The sequence below is a fragment of the Macrobrachium nipponense genome, chromosome 24, assembly GCF_015104395.2.
Source record: "Macrobrachium nipponense isolate FS-2020 chromosome 24, ASM1510439v2, whole genome shotgun sequence".
NCBI classification, from domain to species: domain Eukaryota; kingdom Metazoa; phylum Arthropoda; class Malacostraca; order Decapoda; family Palaemonidae; genus Macrobrachium; species Macrobrachium nipponense.
The window spans coordinates 56,290,341-56,311,913 of NC_061091.1; the positions used below are offsets into that span (position 1 = coordinate 56,290,341).

A 21,573-nucleotide genomic window follows, 5' to 3' on the forward strand; every position below is an offset into this window, starting at 1 on the left:
ACATGTTGAGATTCACAAAATTCCATGAACTTCAAGCCCTCACCTTTTCTCCCCAGTGATTTTTGTGGTGAAGAGCCAAGACGGGCAAGGCTCTCTAAGCAAGCCCGGATCTTCTGAAGTGATGAGAAACCGCCATCTTGAATAGAGGCAAGTCACGGGAATGCAACTATCCACCACCCTCCCTCCATCAATTAATAAATGAATGAATAAATAAACAAACTGGCAAACCTAGTGAAAATCTTTGTCGATACCTGAACGAACACCGCCCCCCAACCCAAACCCGCCCCCCGACTTCCAACTGAGAACACCACGAACCCATCGGTTATTCTTAATTCCCGAAATGACTTCTTTACACAAACCATATTTTTCCCTTCCGCTTCCCACGAGAGGTCACTGCCCATATGGCATGCGAAGTGGAATGGCATTCCCGTACCCCCATTAGGCTACATACCCATTGGGTACGCATCCCCATTCATCAGGTGAACCTACACAGGGGTATTCATTAGGCTACACATTCATTTGCCACACCCCCATCTGGACATACATCCATTACTAAGTACATATCTAATGGAGATTATTCGGTCTATTACAAGTGCCTCGTCACTGGTCAGCTTAGGTTCCCATGGCACAAACCATTTCAGCTTTCGATCGTGTTGTTAATATTATCATTAGACTATTCCTGCAGATGCACCTTGGTATTTAAATGAGGTCTTTTATTCATAGTATTAAAAAGATCCTTCATTTTTGTTTATATTAATACATGTGAATGATTTTATAATTTGTCTGTTCGTATATATATATATATATATATATATATATATATATATATATATATATATATATATACTATATATCGCTTTCAATGTGTTTACACATAAAGCTTTCAATTTATTTTTGACAGGACAATTAAAATGCACTGTACTTTGCACAAGTCTAACATTAAGCTCCTTCAAATTGTTAACTTGTTACAGGCTCATATTTTTTACGCGCTCGCAGACACTTTATTAACAAACACACGGACGCAAACATAGTTATAGATTTTTAGATAAAAAATACGATTATTTACCTCCTCGCCCTGCATCCCAAATACGGGACGATCGTTGGCTCCCCAGCCTAACCTAACCCATTATGCAATTCATCGCACGCCAGGAAAGGAGGCGGCCGATCATCTTTCAGAGAGAGAGAGAGAGAGAGAGAGAGAGTACTCGTCTTTCTTCAATGGAATTTTAGGTCTTATGTTATTAAGCAGAGTAACTGTGCTAGTGGTAGTACCGAAATCTAGTTATATTTGTTTTTGCTTCGCCCCTTCATACTACATTTATTATTATTATTATTATTATTATTATTATTATTATTATTATTATTATTATTATTATTATATGTTCCAAAAACGTATATATTCTATTCCTTCTTGGCATGTTTTCTTTCTTCTCCGTTTTCTTTCATCGTCTTCTGAGCAGTTTCTTCCTACCGTCAACTATTGTTTATGAGAGTCAGAAACTGATAAGAAAAAACGAATAGCGTAGAATTCGTCACTGTCAGTGTCCGAGGATAGCCTCTCTCTCTCTCTCTCTCTCTCTCTCTCTCTCTCTCTCTCTCTCTCTCTCTCTCTCTCCGTACATTCCTCAGTATGAATTTTATTTTCGAAAAGAAAATATCTGTTTGAGCCTTTAATTTTAATCTCATATATCATAACAACAAGAAAACGACTTCTCTCTCTCTCTCTCTCTCTCTCTCTCTCTCTCTCTCTCTCTCTCTCTCTCCAGTACTCTATTTCCCTGCAAAGTGATCGACATACTTGTCTTAAAATAAAGACTAAAGATTAACATCGTGAATAAGACCATAACACCTACTAAAAATTTAAAACACACACTCTTCATGGGATTCCACTCACTTTGGTGGATCACCGATGCCGAAGGGTTTTCCAGATCAGTTTAAGGAATTTGATACTATTCCATAGCGAACTAGAGAGACGATTTGGGTATTGCATTCCTTTCCACGGCGAGAGGAGAGGGCTGGGAATTGGATCCTTGCTCGTGGTGTAAGAAAGAGACCATTAAGGAATTGCATTCTGATCTCCGGCGAAAATTCCGAGAGAATAAGGGATTAGATCTTTCTCCAAGCGTAAGGAAGAGGCAGTTAAGGAATTCTATCGCTTTCCACGACAGAGTCAAAAGAGAATATGGAATCGAAGTCTCTTCCATGTTGAAATAAAGGGACGAAAGTTGGAATTAGACTCTCTTCCTTAACGAAAAGAACGAAAGAACGTAGTGGTTGGTAAACTGGATCCTCCCAAGTGAAAGGAAATACCTCGGTTTTAACTTACCGCCTGTATCCTCTATAAAGTTAGGTTAAGTGATTGCGTGGATTTTCGTGCTATGCAAATAATGCAGTGCTCCTTTGAATCAGAATAGTTCATGCGGTATATGCATATGATTTGTTTTGACGAGAAATAAGAGTACGTACATATACACACACTTACACATACATATACTCAGAGATTCAGTTATATGGAGCTACTATTAGTAGATTTAAGAATGCATGATTGAAAGTGTATGACTGCAGCGAATATTAAATTTAGAGATACTTTCCAGTCAAAAGAAATTAAACGAAACAGAGATTACACCATTGGTAAAGTATATGTATGTACTATTACACATCATTATAGGTGAGGTGAGATGAGGTTACTTGAGATTATGCCAAACTAAATAACATTAGATTATCTTGAAATAAAAGGCACTAAAAAAGCTAGATGGTCGTTATATAAAATGTTTTTTATTATTACAATTTCATCCAATATTTAAATAAGATTCGTACTGGTGTAGACAAAACGCGTTACATTCGTAATTTTATTTGCGAGTCAATCCTGTTATTAAGAACAACAGCAGTTGCTATTGCAAATAACAACAAAAACAATCATGTAATTTGACTTCTTCTCATAAACTTTTGTTTGCGTAACTGTAACTGGTATCAGTGAGGAAGATAAAATTATCTTAGGTAAAATATAAATTCACATTTTTAGAAATGAAGCGAAAAGGCCATGGATTTAACGGAATCAACCTAAAATAGTGCATATTTAAAATTAAGGTAATTCTATACTAGAAATCATTTTTTAAAGTTTCAGTGAACTGAATATCTCGAATAGCAATTTTTTTGGTTCATTTAGGGATGTTTTAAAGTATGCTGTTTTTATACTTCTTTTCTTTCACTTCCAAGAAAAATGTTTACGATAAATAATTAAATGACAATGTCTAGAAAATATATAATATAATAATATAATATATTATATATATTATATATACATATATAATATATACCATACTATATATACATATATATCTAATATATATATATATCATACAGATTACATATATATATATATATCAACAATATATACATATATAGTATATTATATAAATCACATATATATATATAACATATATGCACACATATATATATAACACACACACACACACACACACACATATATATATATATATATATATATCATATATATCATACATATACATACATACGTGCATTCATACATGCTCTTTCTTTTTCTTTACTTTCATAAGGCAAACAACCATCCATTGTAAAAACTAGGCTTCTCGGCTGAAAACCCATCCAGAAATTACATAGAATAAAGCCCACATCTTTTTTCCTGTTTTTAGTTATTACAACAAAAATATTGCGTTGGATTTTTGGCCCGTCTAATCTCTGAGAGAGGAACAGAAATACCCAACGGAATATCTGTCCTGGAACTCATTGGAGAGAGAGAGAGAAAGAGAGAGAGAGAGAGAGAGAGAGAGAGAGAGACTCGTGTGTGCGCAGACTCGCCGAAGCATCAGGCTGCCTCTTCGTGAGAGAATCACTCATTTTGAGAATGTTAGAATCCATGATTTTAACCCCCTTTTTTACGGAAAAGAGGGGGCATTGGTAGGGGAGGGAGGAGGGTGGATAATCCTTCTGCAGTAGCATTATTTGGGCACGTTTTAACCTCCCTCTCATGATTACTTTTACTTGCTCAACTAACGACCTACTTCCTCCCACGATTCCCGAATGGATTGGCGGTTGCAAGGGCGTTAATCCTCTTCCATTGCATAGCTGGGTGACTCTTAACGACAACGAGAGCTTGGCACTATAATGGCTCAATCTGAATTGAAAAACAAGGGTATTGTAAATACATATAAATCGTTGATAATCTCGTCTTGGTTAAAGGTGGAATGAACTTTAGCGACACACGCGGGTTTGGCACGATCTTCGCAAGCCTCACCCATTTCCTTCTTTACAGTCGAAAATCCCGCCGCTTTTCACAGCAAAATGGACCACTCGGTGTTCCGACGATAGACGCTAGTCATTTTTTTTCCCTGCAGTGGCGGAATCGACTTCTAAAACATGTAATAGACAGAAGACGAGCTGAAGTCTTCCTAACATGATTTCAGCCACCGAAAATTGAAGACGCACCTACCTCCCCCTCCCCCCCTCCCCACTCAACTCATGCCCACCCATCAACCCACCCATCCACGACCCCCACTCAGAGAGAGGGTCCTGAGGTCCTGTCCCTACCCAATGCGCACGTCCGTTGCAGATCCCAAAGGCGGCGGTGATGCGTGTTTAGCATACGGTAGTCATCCTGTGCGAAAATAGGAATTAACGTGTTTTCATTACTTCCCCCATTTTTTTTTTTTTATTCCTGTCTCTTCGAGAAAACAAAAAAAAAAAAAAAAAAAAAAAAGAAAAAAAAAGTGTAATAAAGTATCATAGAAGGAATCCCGCGCAATTACACGATCATGATGGTAATTTTCCAGCCGAATCGTGAGCGTAATTGACGTATTAACATCGCGTCAGCATTATAGTGATACAGAAGTCCAGTGAAAAGGAAACTGATAATGGAGGGAATAATTCAATTTCTTTGCCATTTCCAAGAACCCGTGACCTCAGGAATGGGGTGGGGGGAACATCCGTAGTAAAAAGGGATGGGTGTCGGAGTAGTGGCCCCAGGGCCGGGGTAGTAGGGTACAAGTGTTAATCTACCCTGGTATTATCAGCCTTCATAAATGCGTTATTATTATTATTATTATTATTATTATTATTATTATTATTACGACAGGTTTTTATTTACTTTACTTGAAAAGATCATAGTTTTTACTTCAGTTATAAAACTTGTTTCATTATTGAGACCAATATTTTGCGTGATTTTGAGATGGATAAATATAAGAATATTTATTGTGAGGTCTGGTCTGTATTTTTAAGACTGGCCAACAATGGAAGATAGCAACCATTGATGCATCAGGTCCCGTGACCAGCTATAAGGGCGTAGGGATGGGGTTGCTGTAGTAGCGTAGTTCAATCTTCTTAGGACAAGACACTTACGACAGAACGCTGGTTTTGGTACGAGTAACAACAGGTATTTGTGCGAAACAAGAAGTCAAGAGGTTCATAAAGAAAGGTTGTGAATAATAGAATAGTGGTATTGTTTTTTCGGATTGTATTTGGAAAATAATTTGCATCTGCATTACAATGAATTTATTTAAGGCGATTGATGATGATTTGAGAGAGCCAAAATTTGTAGCATTATAAATACAATTTCTGCAATGCATTCATGAATCAGTACCCATAAACGGGAGTTGATAATAAACGTAACGTTGGGGTTGCTGATTATAACCAAGTTGTTGGTTATTATGTAAAAGATGTCTCTCATGGTGGGTTTTGGTTGTTCATAATATCAATAGATTTTTTATGTGTTAGTAATAAAGAGCACCTGATAGTGTCAGCTGGGTACGGCAGGGAGACAGACTGGAAGACAGATAGACCTACTTGTATGAGAATCCCGAGACGGAAGGAAGGCTGGAGACCAGCGGGGATTTGTGTCGTGCAAGTGACAGCACAGGAAAGACATTTGGGGCGGAATTTCGTGAGGCCCATCATGAGTTATAAAGCTACACCACACCAGGGAATAAGTGACTATAAATATGCATTATGCAGCTCCTTTTACATTAAAAATAAGGGATCCAAAAAACGACAGTGAAATATGTCGAAATTTGACACCGCCAAGGTATGCAAAATTATGCAGTTTGCGGCTAGCCCCAGAAGACTAGTTCAAACAATTACTTGTCCCAACGGTGCCAGAAATGTAAGAGAAAAAGATCATTGTTTTTAAGTGAATTTAGCGCTAAACAGTGGGTTATCATTAGAATTAATTATTAGTTTGGCTATTTTATATAACACATTGTATGGAATGGAATGGAATGGATTACAAAACTACGGCCTGCTCGGTGAGCAAGAGCCCGTGCTAACACAAGGTCAGCTTAATCAAAAACAACAATAAAGTGATTCAGCGCTGAAAGGGAAATTAAAAGTATTCAGATTTGAAAGGAATAACAGGAGGAAAACCTCGTAGTTGCACTACAAATCAGTTGTCAGGAGAGGGTGGAAAGTAAGACGGAAGAAAGAGAATATGAACGGAGGTACAGTAAAGGGAATGAAATGGAATGCAGCTAGCCCGAAGGGATGCTGCAAAGAACCTGAAGTAATGCCTACAGAGCACCGCGTGAGGTGCACTGACGGTCTTATACCGGTACGGGGTGTTAAACAATGTAGTTATTTTCTAAGTTTCACGTTTATAGATACTGATAGCAATTATTGGTAGTAACGAATTTGTTGCCGATAATTACTGCAGTAGTATTATGATGAGCAATGAAATCTCAGTCACCTCAAATTCTTTTAGATTAAATTGTTAATTGTATCATAAAATCAATAGATAATTGTATTAAAGAAAATATATAACAGTTGCAATACCGAATGCCAATTACATTGAGAATGAAACAATTGACTGCGCATCAAATTAATCGTAAATTATGTCATAATAATCTTTTGATCTTCGCTACTGAATGCATTTCTGACAAATCTGTCTGCCGTGTATTTCATATCACCATTAAACAAATACTTAATGGAAACAAGAACAAGCAGAGAGGTAGGGAGGAGAAAAAGAAATCCCAGTTTCTCGGAGCGATTGAGATTTAAAAGATTTATTTATTTATTTATTTATTTATTTATTTATTTATTTGTTTATTTTTCTCATTCGGGTCTTGATTACTTTTTCGAACCTGTTGATACCATAGAATGTGTGAAACCACAATTCAATTGGAAACGAATTTACTTCCCCACAGTTTTGCAGGTCTGTCAAATTTTTCAGTAGAGGGGTTAGGAGATCTAGTTATACCTTGTAATAACCCACCTAACGTTATGAAATATGCCGTTAATGCCATCTATTGGTTGCTATTTGTACCGTACAAAGCGTATAGAATTACCTCTTAATTTTCCTTTATGTGATCCTTGGTAATGTAAACTTCCAAACTATGTATAGCCACGTCATTTGAGTGTTAACAAGTTTCCAAGATTTTGCTAGAATAGATAAAGGAGCATGGTAATAATATATATATATTTTTTTTTTTTGGGGGGGGGATTCATTAGCATGCTAATGCATCCCATTTGATGTATCCATATATCAATAAACTTTTTTTAATTTGAATTTGACGTCTTTTGAGTTCATTATCCGGTGGCTTATGGTTCCATTGTTAATTATAATTACCAAACGGCCATTTATAATTATTGGTTATATATATTCTTTCGTCTTTTAAAAAGAATAAAGCTGTTTAATTGAAATTTTGATTTGGTAATGCACCTCGTAAATTCTGGGAATTAATGAATGGTTCAAGTATGAAATTGAAGCTGTGGCAGCCTACAGATACACACGTTTCCAATACATGAATGGCACTGCGATTTTAAGAGTATAATTGGTTTCATGGAATGTTCAGTATGACTGCAGTTCTTGAACTGCGTGAATATATATTAAAAAATTCAAACATATTTGGTTGTATCTTGGGAGTTTTATTTGATGATGTGTCAGGATTTATGAAAAGATTTATGAGGGCTTATGGTCTACTTCTATTCTCCAAGTTTAACGGACAAAATACTATACATTTTATGATTTATAAAAGAGGCTACATTATTTAAAAACAAAATCGCGTTGGTCTGACATGAGGGAAACTTAGATGCTCATCCCATCTGCATTCAATTAATAAAGAAGGAAGCGAATGGGACTAACGAATGTTCTTGTATTAGAAAAGTATGCCTTATGGCATAACGAGATCGTCCTGTCAGAGAAAAGGCTAAAAGAGAAGGTCTAGGAAGCAAACATACGATAACATACATATAGTGATACACTGTTCCATTTTCGTCTAGATTCTCAAGTTCCAAAAGTACAATGAAGAAGGTGGGGGAACCACCTCGAAGATTAGCATTGGAAGTGAGGGTTTAATGCGCCTTTCGCCTCTGTCTCTCTCTCTCTCTCTCTCTCTCTCTCTCTCTCTCTTAGTTTCCTTGAAAGCCATGCAATTTTTTTAAAGCTCACTCTTACTTAAAAAGTGGTATCACATGGCAGATGAATACATTATACTGTGAGAATCGACATCCGCCCCACTCACCTCTCTCTCTCTCTCTCTCTCTCTCTCTCTCTCTCTCTCTCTCTCTCTCTCTCTCTCTCTAACCTTCCCCAAGACCACTGTAGTTTTTGTAACGACTTCGATGACAATTTATAATAGCATTGGTAACAATGATTTGGAATTTGGTACTCGGAACAGACTTGTTTACCTGTTGTCGAATAAAATTTGAAACATTTAAAATAACGCTTTTTGGGACAATAAAGCAAACATAGGGCTCATTAGACTTGTTGACATTTCTTCCTACCCACGTTAATACCAAGCTAATCTCGGCTTCTTGGCTTTTATCCTTCTTAAACCCTTTCCGCCAGAAGATTACCACCCACCTAGAGAGAGAGAGAGAGAGAGAGAGAGAGAGAGAGAGAGAGAGAGAGAAAGCTGTGGCCAAAATAATGTCCACAAAATTTTTTATATTTTACATACATTCAGTGAATCTTTCCTTCAATGCAGTGTTGAATGATCTGTTGTGTCCTCTTGTGCGGGAACTAAGGTTGTTACTGATTGCTAGATTTACTGGTTTTTAAATACCGTTCAGCCAGGAAGATAATACGGACCATACACAGTATTGGTAAGGAAAAGAAAATGGATTTGGATAAAATCAGAGATTTTTCTCAGCTTGTTTTGTGGGTAAATAATTTTTCTTTGTATTTGTCACATCGGGGACCTTTAAGTAGTAATATGCGATTGAAAATGTAAACGTTAAAAGCTTAAGATTCCTTCTCACACCTCTTTCAGTGACAGACAGTTCAGTCACCTTCCCCATCCGTCTTCTCCATAAATACCAGACGTCTCTCTCTCTCTCTCTCTCTCTCTCTCTCTCTCTCTCTCAAATTTCCCCCCTCCCCCTCTTCGCTCCAGACTTGTCAGCTGAATCCATCAGGCCGACAATGGATTTGCATGCATGCAGGGAGTGGTTTCCAGTAGGGAACAACTGCCCCCTCCCCCCTTCCCCTTCCACTCCATCCATACCCAACTCTTATCTTCTGAAGACATTCACTCACCCCTCCCCCTCTTCCCATACCCCCTATGGTCTGGGCTATGTCTCTTTACCTGGACAAGGACCTTATAGACATCGCTTTTGTGGTATCAACTTCGGATATCTAAATTGCTATATCAGTTTTTTTTTTTTACACGGCACTCTAGTGCCTGATTGGCTTATGATAACTGGTAGTGTTTATTTATTTGTTGTTTTTTTCACTGTTTTCCTATTTATTTACATATTAGTTAATTATTTACATGTGCTTTTTCAGTCATTTATTTATTTATTTATTTATTATTATGGACGTTTTCCCTTGCTTAAGGTGACAACAGTTACAGTTTCTGCTTTTTGTGACAAAGTTACTATGCCCATTTAGTGCCCATATCTAGCCCAGACCTAGTGGATAATAAGTATATACTATGAAAAGGAGAAAACTGAAATTAAACAGAATTCCAAAGTTCAGTTACTTAATAATAATAATAATAATAATAATAATAATAATAATAATAATAATAATAATAATAATAATGCGACTGATATTTACAGCGGAGATGATTCCAGGCCCTTTTGTAATGAGCATATTGGTAACACGAAGACAGAGACCCGGAAATAAGAGAATAGGGAATAGATACATATTCTTGAAGAATAACGAAACAGCCAGAATATGCTACAATGGCGTTTTATTTGTTACAGGGAATGTTTTAAACCTTCGTCCGTAGGTTTGTTTACTTCGTAATGGTGTTTGGTCATCTGGTCCAACTAGTTTGTTATGGTGTCATTTGGCATTGTTTGTGGTCATTTTAATGTTGGTAGAAGTGAATATCCTTTTAATCTATTCAAAAGGATATTTAAGTGATTTAAGTCGCCACTCTAAGAATATAGACCACGTACTAAGTGCATATTTAACACATGAAATATCTGTACCTAATTGTGGTTTTATATATATATATATATATATTATATATATATATATATATATATCTATATAGATATATATATATATATATATACATATATACATAAATACGTATATAAACCCCGTAGACTTACTGCATAACTCTACCAACACAATAACGCGAAATGTCAGTCACACAGGTGCATGTATCAAATGTTAGTGAGAGAGAGAGAGAGAGAGAGAGAGAGAGAGAGAGAGAGAGAGAGAGAGAGACTCGGCATCATGGGATTCGTGGAATGGGCAAAGGCTAATTTGTTGCTGAGTCAGAGACGGGATTATTCAGCCAACAATCCTCTTTTATACAGACCCCCCAATTGAGTCGGATCTACTTATAAAGCCCTATATTCCAGGAATCTCTCTCTCTCTCTCTCTCTCTCTCTCTCTCTCTCTCTCTCTCTCTCTCTCTCTCTCTGACCAAAAGGACTGCATAGCTCCTCAGAGAAACTCAAAGATTTTTGGCTATTTTTTTTATAATGCTTTAAAATTAATGTGTAAGATTTAGGACATTGGATATTTCCACAATGATTAAGGACAGTCGATATAATTACGAAAGGAACCTTGAAGAGGGAGCGTTCCATAGCATGTCAGTTGAGGATAAGATATTATCGTAAGCAAATCTGTTTTTAATTAGAAATATAGGATTTACATTAGAATTCCAGTGAATTGAATTTTTTTTTTTTTTTACCCAATTCTATACTTATTTTTTGCGTGTGATACTTTCGGAATTTGAAGCAGATTTATCATCTCTTAGAGTAGGAACTGGCACCAACTGTAATTTAGGATCATTCATCGAAATAGCTGAATGACAATAGGGAATTAAATTTCAAGCTCACTCTATAAGTATGACATTACATATGAAACGAATTTCAAATTAAATTCAAGTGAAAACATTCCTAACAACAGTTGTTGTTATGCTTCAGCCGTTCATTTTAAATTATTTTCTAAGAAGTTAATTTGCATATTGTCACTAATCAGATTCAGCTTCTCGTAGAAAATCTAGCCCACAGAGTCAGCTCTCTCTCTCTCTATCTATATCTCTCTCTCTCTCTCTCTCTCTCTCTCTCTCTCACACACACACACACACACACAGGAAGTGACATGTATAAGCAAATAAATATAATCATCAAATAAATTACGTAACCAGTATATAATGAAATTATCGTTATCGTCTGAGATAATGTAAACGTTTGCATCGAAAGACTGTGTTGTCCTCTCGAAAAAAAAAAATTTATATAAACAGTATTAATGCGTAACTCTAAATTGCGTCGTCTCACTTATATAATTTTGTTATGTTCTAGAAAGTACTACCCTCTCCCATACAGACGCATCCACCTATAATATATATATATAATAATATATATATATATATATATATATATATTATATATATATTATATATATATATATATATATATACACTATCCAGAGAGAGAGAGCGCGCGTATGCACAATAGCAGTTTATTTTCGATTTACGCCCCGAATTATTTCTAATGGAAATTCGTTCTTAGAGCAAACGAATGTTAAAAGAAAATAAGAAAAGGGGCTTTTATTTCATAGCGATCGCAAAACTGTTCTTGACCAAGTTTTCGAGAATACCCCAGGCAAGACCCAGGGTCATAAGCTCAGTCACAACATCGGTACCACTTGCCTTCGGTAACTAGGCACTGCCAAAATGGCGTCGATGTGTGTTTAAGTGTTTTTGCAGTAGAAAAGTATTTGAAATTGCTTAAACACACAATATTGATTTTATATTAACTATATAAATCTTTCATTCTGACCGCACTATATTCTGTAACTGACATTTCGCAATCAATGTAATTATAACTAACTAAACTATATATATTATATATATATATATATATAATATAATATATATATTGTATATATATAATATATATATATATATATATATATATATATATATATATATAACTACTTTGATTGCGAATGTCAGTTGCAGATGTGAAACATGTATATTATTAATATATAATATAAATTCAGTTTACTTATTATTTAAATTCAAGCTTGCTAAACTATTACTATCCACTGTGTGAATGTGATTGTTACTTTGCAAAGCAAAAATGGCAACACTGAAATAAAATATAAATTAAGCTCCCACCGATGAATGAGGAGGACAGTCGACCTGTCTCGGTAACCAAATCTTTCTCAGCAACCACCTGACATTTAGACCCTACTCCGCCTCTCATCCACCCCCCATAATCTTCTATCCTAATCCCTTGATGTCAAAGTAAGGGAGGAAGGTGTGTGTGCGTGTGTGTGTGTGTAAGAGGGAATATGAAGGTCACGTTTCTCTGAGATTAGGGAGAAAGAACGGAAGACAGCGTAAGGCCTATTTTACATTCATCTCTCTCTCTCTCTCTCTCTCTCTCTCTCTCTCTCTCTCTCTCTCTCTCTCGTTTTTATTTAACTGAGGCATAGTGATATTTTGCTTAAAATTTTTTATACTGTACCCCATATGCCCCCATGAAAATAGAGAAGTAGACTATATATGAATATGAACCGGTAAGCAATGAATATCGAATTCAAATCATAGCAGTAATATTGGACAAATATCTTGAACATGCAGTCAGTGCTGTACAACGGACTATTATGTTACTCATAAATATTATAGTATCAGTTGCACAGCGTTTTAATATGAAAACCATAAATAATAAAAAAATATTGTTAATTTTTTTAAAACCTTACATTATCATAATGATAAGTAAATCAGGCTATAGGTCATTTAGTCGTGTGCATATTAAACATACACGCTATATATATATATATATATATATAATCTATATATATATATATATATATATATATATATATATATGTATACTAATTGAGCTTCCTGATGTTGAAACACTTTTGTTTCCATTGTAAAATAAAATTCAAGTATTTAAAACTGAGATGTTCTTTTATGTGCGCTAACTTGCATGTTTTCAATTCCCCTTCACCTGTGTACGACGTATGTGTAATTTTTTGTTTTTTGTTTTTTTTGTTAAGCGGAAGGATGTTATGACCAAAGCAGGGTTTGTTTGTTCGTTTGCTTCTCATCATATGTTTGGCAATGAAAGATTTGTTTGTTTATTGTGGAAGAATTAGCACTTGGAAACAATTTTTTTATCATTAGCCTTTTTAAACCTGGTCTTTAAAACTGGTTTAGCAAAATGAAATGGATTTCATAACTAACCTAATAATGAAAAACGTAGTTTTATAACGAATTGAGCAAAGAGGAAAAAAATATTTTAAGTGAAGTTCACACACACACACACACACACACACACACACACATATATATATATTATATATATATATATATATATATATATATATATATATATATAATATATGCACATATATGTAATCTGCTAATAAATTCAAGATGACATAGTACATTTTATTTGATCTTTATCAGTTAGGAATTTATAATTTTGTCACGAAAGGAATATTATGATGAAAACGTACATAAAAGTTTCCCGTGCGAAATTTTGAATTGCCTGTGTTTTAGGTGGATATGAGTGCCCCTATTTGTTTACATTCTCGGAAAAATAATAATTGGAACAGAGTGACTTTACCAACAATGTGTTTCGAAAATACGCGTAAGTATAATCCTAAGTAAGACGGTGGCACTATACACTTTTTAAATTACGAAAATCAGTACCATCTCTCCATGGCGAGCAAAATATTTATTCAGGTTTTTTTTCGACATCGAAATTACCTGAATCTGGGGCATGAACAAATGTTGTTATTCTATTATTTTTTTCTTGGGTAAATTTCATTTCTAATTAAGAATTAAAACACATAATTTTGAGTTTTATATAGAACTGCGACCGTTAACCACATTGTTTAAAAATTCCACTGAGGTAGTGAAATGAAATACATATTTCAATAATGTGGTAGAAAAAAAAGCTTTTTTGACAGATTACACACTGAAACACTTGTCTTATCGAAATAGAATTGGTTGTTTACGAAAGACACTGCATATTACTCATATATATATATATATATATATATATATATATATATATATATATATATATATATATATATATATGTGTGTGTGTGTGTGTGTGTGTGTGTGTGTATGTATATATAATATATATATATTTGTTTTCTGACAGAATATGTATTTTCTACATTATATTTGACCATGACAGGAAGTTGTTCTTACTGATAGTGAAATGAATAGTTTTTGAAACAGACGTCCATTTTCGTGACTTACCTGAGTTGTTGAAAGCCTGGGCGTGTCTCCCTTCATGACGACAGCGGCAACAGTGACTACGTAAGTTTCGGAACCTTCTTCTCTGTCGAGCACTTCCGCCGTGGCAACTACTCCTTGTTGTTGCACAGCGAAGAGGCGGTCAACACTCACGCCGTCCGCGTCAGTCACGTTCACCACGTAGTAGGTGATGTCATCAGGGTTGTCAGAGCCCAGCGTGGCACTCACTGTGGCGACAGAGGTGCCAATGCTCGAGCTCTCCATCACTGATCCCGAGTAGGACTCCTGCGAGAACTGAGGCCCCTCCTGGGACGACTGGCTGAGGATCGTCAGGTACGCGTCCGAAGATTTCCTCTGCGACTGCACGGCCTCGTCTGTGGCTCTCACGGTCACGCTGTAGGTGATCTCAGGGGACGTGACCATCCGTGCCAGTCGGAGGGCTCCGGTTTTGCGGTCGAGGCTGAATATGTCCTGATTGCCACCCACCATTTCGTATGCGACAAGGCCGTTCGTATTGGCATCAAGGTCACGGGCGGACACCCTCATGATTTCTGTACCTGCGGGAGACCCCTCCTTCAGAATACCTGCGTTCATAGACACGAACTGAGGGGCGTTGTCATTGATGTCTTCCACAATCACAGTGACGAGTTTCTCCGCAGACAGGCGCTCTGATATTTTCTCCGCCTGATCTGTAGCAACGACAGTCAACCGAAAGGTGTCTGAAAATTCCCGGTCGATGTCGAGTCGTGTTCTCACTTCGCCTGTCGTGTCGTTGATTGTGAAATGCATACCTGGCGGCTCTTGGCTCTTGATGGTGTATTTGATCTTTCCATTGACGCCAGAATCAGGATCCTCAGCCGTGACGGACACAACACACGAGTCGGGTGGGATCCCCTCCTCGATCCTCCTCCAAAGGTCTGTGTTAGGGAAGGCAGGTGGGTTGTCATTTTTATCTAACACGTGAACTACAAAAGAGATGGTCGAGGTCAACCTCGGAGTGCCTCCGTCAGCAGCAGTGATGTTCAGCCGATAAAGGGATTGTTTTTCGAAGTCCAGGATCCTATCCAAGTACAGAATGCCAGTTTTGGTGTCTATCCGAAAGGCCTCTTGCATGTTACCTCCTCCAATCATGAAAGACACCTCCTTGTTCATCCTCAGGTCGGCATCAGAAGCCTGGAACTGGACAAGCACCGTGTTCACTGGCTCCGTTTCAGCAATGTAAATCTCAGACTCACTCTGAGTAAACTCGGGGGCATTGTCATTCTCGTCCAGGACATCGATGGTCAATGTAGCCGTAGCCGAGAGACGATGTTGGCTTCCCAGATCGGCTGCTGCCACCGTCAGGAGGTATCGCGGTGTTGTTTCTCGATCCAAGTTCTTTGCCAGTGTCACCTGTCCGGTCGTTTCGTCCACTTTGAACCTCCCTTCTTCGTTGCCGTCGATGATAGTGTACACAACGTCACCATTCAGCCCTTCGTCAGCATCTGAGGCAGAGATTCGGATGACCTGAGTGTTGAGAGCCGCCCCTTCGAGTATTGGAGCTGTGTAAGGTCTTCTCAAGAATTTTGGAGGATTGTCGTTGACATCGGTGATGTAAATGTTGACTTTGGCCTTGTCCCTCAGTCTTGTGATTCCGTTATCTAACACGATCGCTTCCATCGAGATGTAATCCATACCAGTCGTTTTCACGAGATGTTCACGGTCAAAGTAACGGATTGTTTTCAGGAATCCACTCTTCGGGTCGACTATGAAGTCATTTTGATTCGTTGCGATGGAATAGGTCAATTCTGCGTTCCTTCCCTTATCTCTGTCGACTGCTGTAAGCTTCCCAACGTAGGTGTCTGGCGGCTCATTTTCATCCAGGTAGAATGTGAAGGTCTTGTTTGTAAATGCTGGGGAATTGTCATTTTCATCGATGACGTGAATGACCACAGACACGGTCGATGACCTTGGAGGCTGACCATGATCTCTGGCAACGATTGTGAGGGCAAAATAATCCTGCGCCTCCCTGTCCAAGGCACTCCTAACGTACAGGTAACCATCTGGAAATATGCCGAATTTTTTCTCCTCATTTCCCTCTGTGATGTCGTAGGAAACGAAGCCGTTTAGGCCGTCGTCCTCGTCCGAAGCCGTAAGGGCAAAGAACCTGTCATTGACTGGCGTTGATTCTAGTAACGACGTCTCGTAGGAGCCGTGTTCGAAGATTGGCGTGTGGTCGTTGACATCCTCGACTTCAATGGTAACAATTTGTCGGGAATTTAGCGGAGGTGTCCCTGCATCCGTAGCCGTGACTTCTAATTCGAATTTCATGTTCTTGCTGTACTTAACAGGTTTATTTAAGAAAATCATCCCGCTGTTTCTGGATATGGCGAAGTATTCGTCCGGGTTATTAGACAGACTGTAAGCTATTTTGCTGTTGCTACCATAATCGCTGTCGTATGCCTTTGCCAAGTACACCTGGTGCCCCACCGGCCAATTTTCTGCAACCTTTGCATTCGCACGGGTCAAAGGGAATTTTGGAGGATTGTCATTGACATCCGTGACTGAAATGTTGACCCAAGTTCTTCCATATGCAGATGTGGTGGTAGCGACCGTTCGTAAGGTATAGGAAGACGCCTGCTCTCTGTCAATTCTTTTGGCAGTTTTAATGGTACCTGTCCTCTCGTCAATGACAAAGACCTTGCCTGGATCGCCTGCAACAATAGCATACTTAACCTCCCCTACAGAAGCGGCGTTGAGGACTGTAACTTCGCCCACTTCCCTGCCAATTGATGGCTCCTTTCTGCCAGGGTCTTCTACTATTGAGAATTTGTACCCTCCTTGTTCTTGAAATTCCAGTAGTTCTATCTGATTGCTCTCCACCACAATATCCACAGTTGCATCCTCTACTGCTTTTCTGTCCCCTCTGTCTCTGGCTGACACAGTGAGACGGTACTGTGCTTTTCTTATATGACTTAATCTACCACTCAGGCGAATAATTCCTGTATCTTGATCAATTTCAAAAGTATTTTCATTTTCCTCTCCTACATTGAGCTCGTAGCTAACAACTGCATTCTCTCCAGCATCTCTGTCTGTGGCGGAAACTCTTATCACAGAGGAACTCAAAGGAAGATCCTCGGGTACAAGAACAAAATATTGTTGGGGATAAAACTCGGGGCTGTTATCATTGACATCTTGTACATCAAGTATAACCGTAGCGGTTGATGACAAGGGAGGAATTCCTTGATCTTTTGCAATGACTTTAATTTCGTACTTGGGAATAGCCTCTCTGTCGAGTAGCATCTTCGTCCTCAGCTCTCCTGACAAGACATCAAGAGCAAAGACCCCTGGATAATTATGTTCTACATCTTCATCAAACATATATGAAACACTGCCATTCGTTCCTTGGTCATGATCAACTGCAAGAAGCCTTGCAACCTGAGTGTCAGGAGGCGTGTTTTCAGACAGACTGGTGTTAATAAGCTCTTGTTCGAAGGCTGGTTTCTCGTCGTTTTCATCTAGGATAGATATTTTGAGATGGGTGTTTGCCCTCTTTGGATTAGGCCCTCCGTCCTTTGCAATGATTTCGAGGTCGACTGAATCTTTTGTTTCCCTGTCTAAGAGCGCCTTCGTTGTAATTAATCCGCTCTGTGGGTCTATCTCGAACCAAGGATTTTCCTCTTGATCCTCTTTGATGGAATAATAGATGTCTGAATTGATCCCCGTGTCCTCGTCGTTTGCTGTAATACCGGCTACGTAAGTGCCAATAGGAACAAGCTCACTTAGGACTGCAGAATACTCGCTCTTTTCAAATACCGGCTTGTGATCGTTGATGTCATTGACATGGATGATCAAAAACGCCGTGGATGACCTTGGTGGTGTACCCTTATCAGTGGCTACAATTGTTACGTTATATTTACGAATTTTCTCTCTATCTAGCACTCCGTCTACTCTTACAATATCCAATTCTCCACTCGATTCGAGTCTGAAATGATTGAGTTCGTTTCCAGCTCTTATTTCTACAACCGTTTCACCATTGGGCCCTTCGTCGGCGTCAATGACGGACACGGCAGCCACCACCGTGCCATTTTGAGCGTCTTCATCCACCGTTGCAAAATCGGCAGTGTTAGGAAAATATCTAAAATTAACTACCGGGTCGTGATCGTTAGCATCGAGCAAATTGACAGTGACATAAGTCCTTCCGTCTTGCAACGGAGACCCGTGATCTCGAGCAAACACTGTAAACACACAACTCTTCGGACACGGCTGCAGTTGCTGACAGTTCTGCTGACAACGAAGCGGTTCCATCGTGCTGATGACGCCCGTCTCCGGATCGACACTGAACTGGGTCTCCGATTCAGCCAAATAATATGTGAGTCTGGCATTGTCACCTATGTCGTTATCTGTCGCCTGTACCTGTAACACCGACGTCCCTGGCAACACAGACTCGTTCAGGGAGACTATATAATCGCTGTGATCGAAGATGGGCGGATTATCATTCACATCTAGGATGGAAACATTGACTAGCAGGAATCCAAATCTTGGAGGGGAGCCACCGTCTTGAGCCGAGATATTGAGCTGGTAACTGGCCCTGGTCTCTCGATCTAACTTCCCCGTGGTCTCAAGGTGGAGGTAAGGCGTCTCCCCCGACGGATTGATGGTCACCTGTAACGTGAACTTCTTATCTTCGTTGCCATCGATGATCTTGTAGTTGGTTGTGATGTCGTTGTCGCCAGCATCCCCGTCAGTAGCCGTATCCAGGATGACACGAGTGCCAGCGTTGGCACTCTCGGAAAAGGACACGTGAATCGAAGGCTCGGGGAACCTGGGAGAATTGTCGTTGGTGTCGTTGACAACGATGCGCACCTCGATGGGATAGGTGGGCTGCGAGGAGAGCACCACCAGGTCGAAGCGATCGGTGGCCAGTGCCTCTCTGTCCAACACACCCGTTGTCCTTATCTCCCCAGTAGTGCCATTCAAAGTGAACTCCCTCGGGGCTTCGTTGAAGCGGTAGGTGAAGCCTGGCTTCAGAGGAATAACCCCCACGAAAGTATTGGCAGGGTTCCCCTCCATCACAGAGAACTTGACTCGCGTATCGACGGATCGGGACTGCATTTTGTCCAACACTTCATCATCATCGAGATTCACTCCCCCCTCAGGAAGAAACGAGTCTCCGGGCCCAGGGCCCGGCCCTTGCCCATTAGTCAATAGGCACTGCAAAACTAACACTAACACAAGTCTGAGCATGATGGATGGGTGCATGATGATCGTCATCACGGTTGATGATGCAGAAGACACTGCGCCGACGGCCGATGGCATAAGGCCGACAAACAGTGCCGGTGTCGAGGGCCGCCCTGCAAATCACCCCCTGCACACTCCCGCGGTGGTGTGACACCTAGCATGGTCACGCATCCCCCCGTCCACAACACCCACCACACCAACACATCATCACTCACTCACACACTTCCAACGCGAACTGATCCAAGAGCAAAGCTTTCGATGGCTCCTTTCTTCACCACCTCATAAGAACAACTGGAGGCGGCGCAGACCTGATCCACCGCCAGGAGGCTGAGGGGCGGGGCAGTCGCGCCGTGGCCAATCACAGACCCCAATCCGCCGGGCCACTGCTGCCCGCCCGCCCGCCCGCCCGCCCGCCTCGAAGCAGCCTGCGCTGCTACCTCCCTCTTCAGGAATTTAGGAATGTCTGGTCCACCGTTCGCGTCCTGAAAGGCCCTGCCTCATTTACCCTAAAACTTCAGGGAAATAACAATGGCTAAAGAGATACGAATGATCTCTCTTCTAATATCCACTCGGTCATAAGAACGCCTCCAGTGAGAGGCAATTGGAGTATTTGTTGAATACGAAAGAATATTAATAAAAGAGAGAGAGAGAGAGAGAGAGACAGAGAGTGCGGGGGGTCAGTATGGACGAGGAACCATGGTTCTGTAGGTAGGTACCAGTACATGTGGTACCTCATCGCCAGGTACCCGCAGTCCCGGCAGGGCCCTACCGGCAATATTGTAGGCCCACCACCGCAGCCCCTCCTATCCATACCATACCTGTCTCTCCCTCCATACCTACGAGCATAGCTGCCCAAACACATCTACACACACATACACACACACTAACACACACTCACACCAGTACCTTTACACCCCCTATCCGTTATCACTCTCATTGTCACCAACTAACACTGTTATACCCATGTTATCATTATCGCACTTCTTTAGAGATCATCTTCAGTGCCATCGTCAGCGATCTCTGAGCATTGTTTTGACTTTTGCTCCCTCGCTCTTCTTCTTTTTCTTCTTCTTCTTCTTTTATCAGTACAGGAAGTTGGCCAGCAGCCTACCGCAACTCTCTTGTAACATTCGGTTCCCTAAAATCCTCTCTCTCTCTCTCTCTCTCTCTCTCTCTCTCTCTCTCTCTCTCAAATACAACTGCAATACACACGCACGCACAAACACAAACGCATATATGCTTGTGATTGTGTGTGTGTGTGTGTATATATATATATATATATATATATATATATATATATATATATATATATATACAAACTATATTTATCAGCATTGTCATTCTTACACAAGCGAATTTTATATTTGCAGGATAAAGCAGCTATGAAAATGCATAGCTTTTGATTATTAAACCATCTATATGTTCCAGTCATTATTTACTTGTAACGGACTTACAGTCTTTATTTTTACTGTTTTCTTGATTGCATAAGATTTGGTGTTTATAAACGTCTGTAACTCTCTCATGACATTCATTCTGTAATAGTTATTATACATATATATAATTATATCTATATATATTATATATTATATATAATAATATATATATATATATATATAATATATACTATATTATAATTACCTTCGCAAAGGTAATTTTGTAAAACTTCATTATTTTATCTTCGTAGAAGCCG

At 39.2% G+C, this 21,573-nt stretch overlaps 1 protein-coding gene across 1 annotated transcript in view; it reads right to left on the bottom strand.

The window, feature by feature from the left end:
- The window catches only part of LOC135205649 (cadherin-related tumor suppressor-like), a 498,060-nt gene extending 477,875 nt beyond the window's left edge, over window positions 1-20,185 (bottom strand). Inside the window, exon 1 of the mRNA XM_064236470.1 lies at window positions 14,667-20,185. Within this exon, the coding sequence (XP_064092540.1) occupies window positions 14,667-19,961 (5,295 nt within the window). The 5' untranslated portion in view covers window positions 19,962-20,185. The remainder of the gene's footprint in view (window positions 1-14,666) is intronic.
- Between the last annotated feature and the right edge of the window lie 1,388 nt (window positions 20,186-21,573).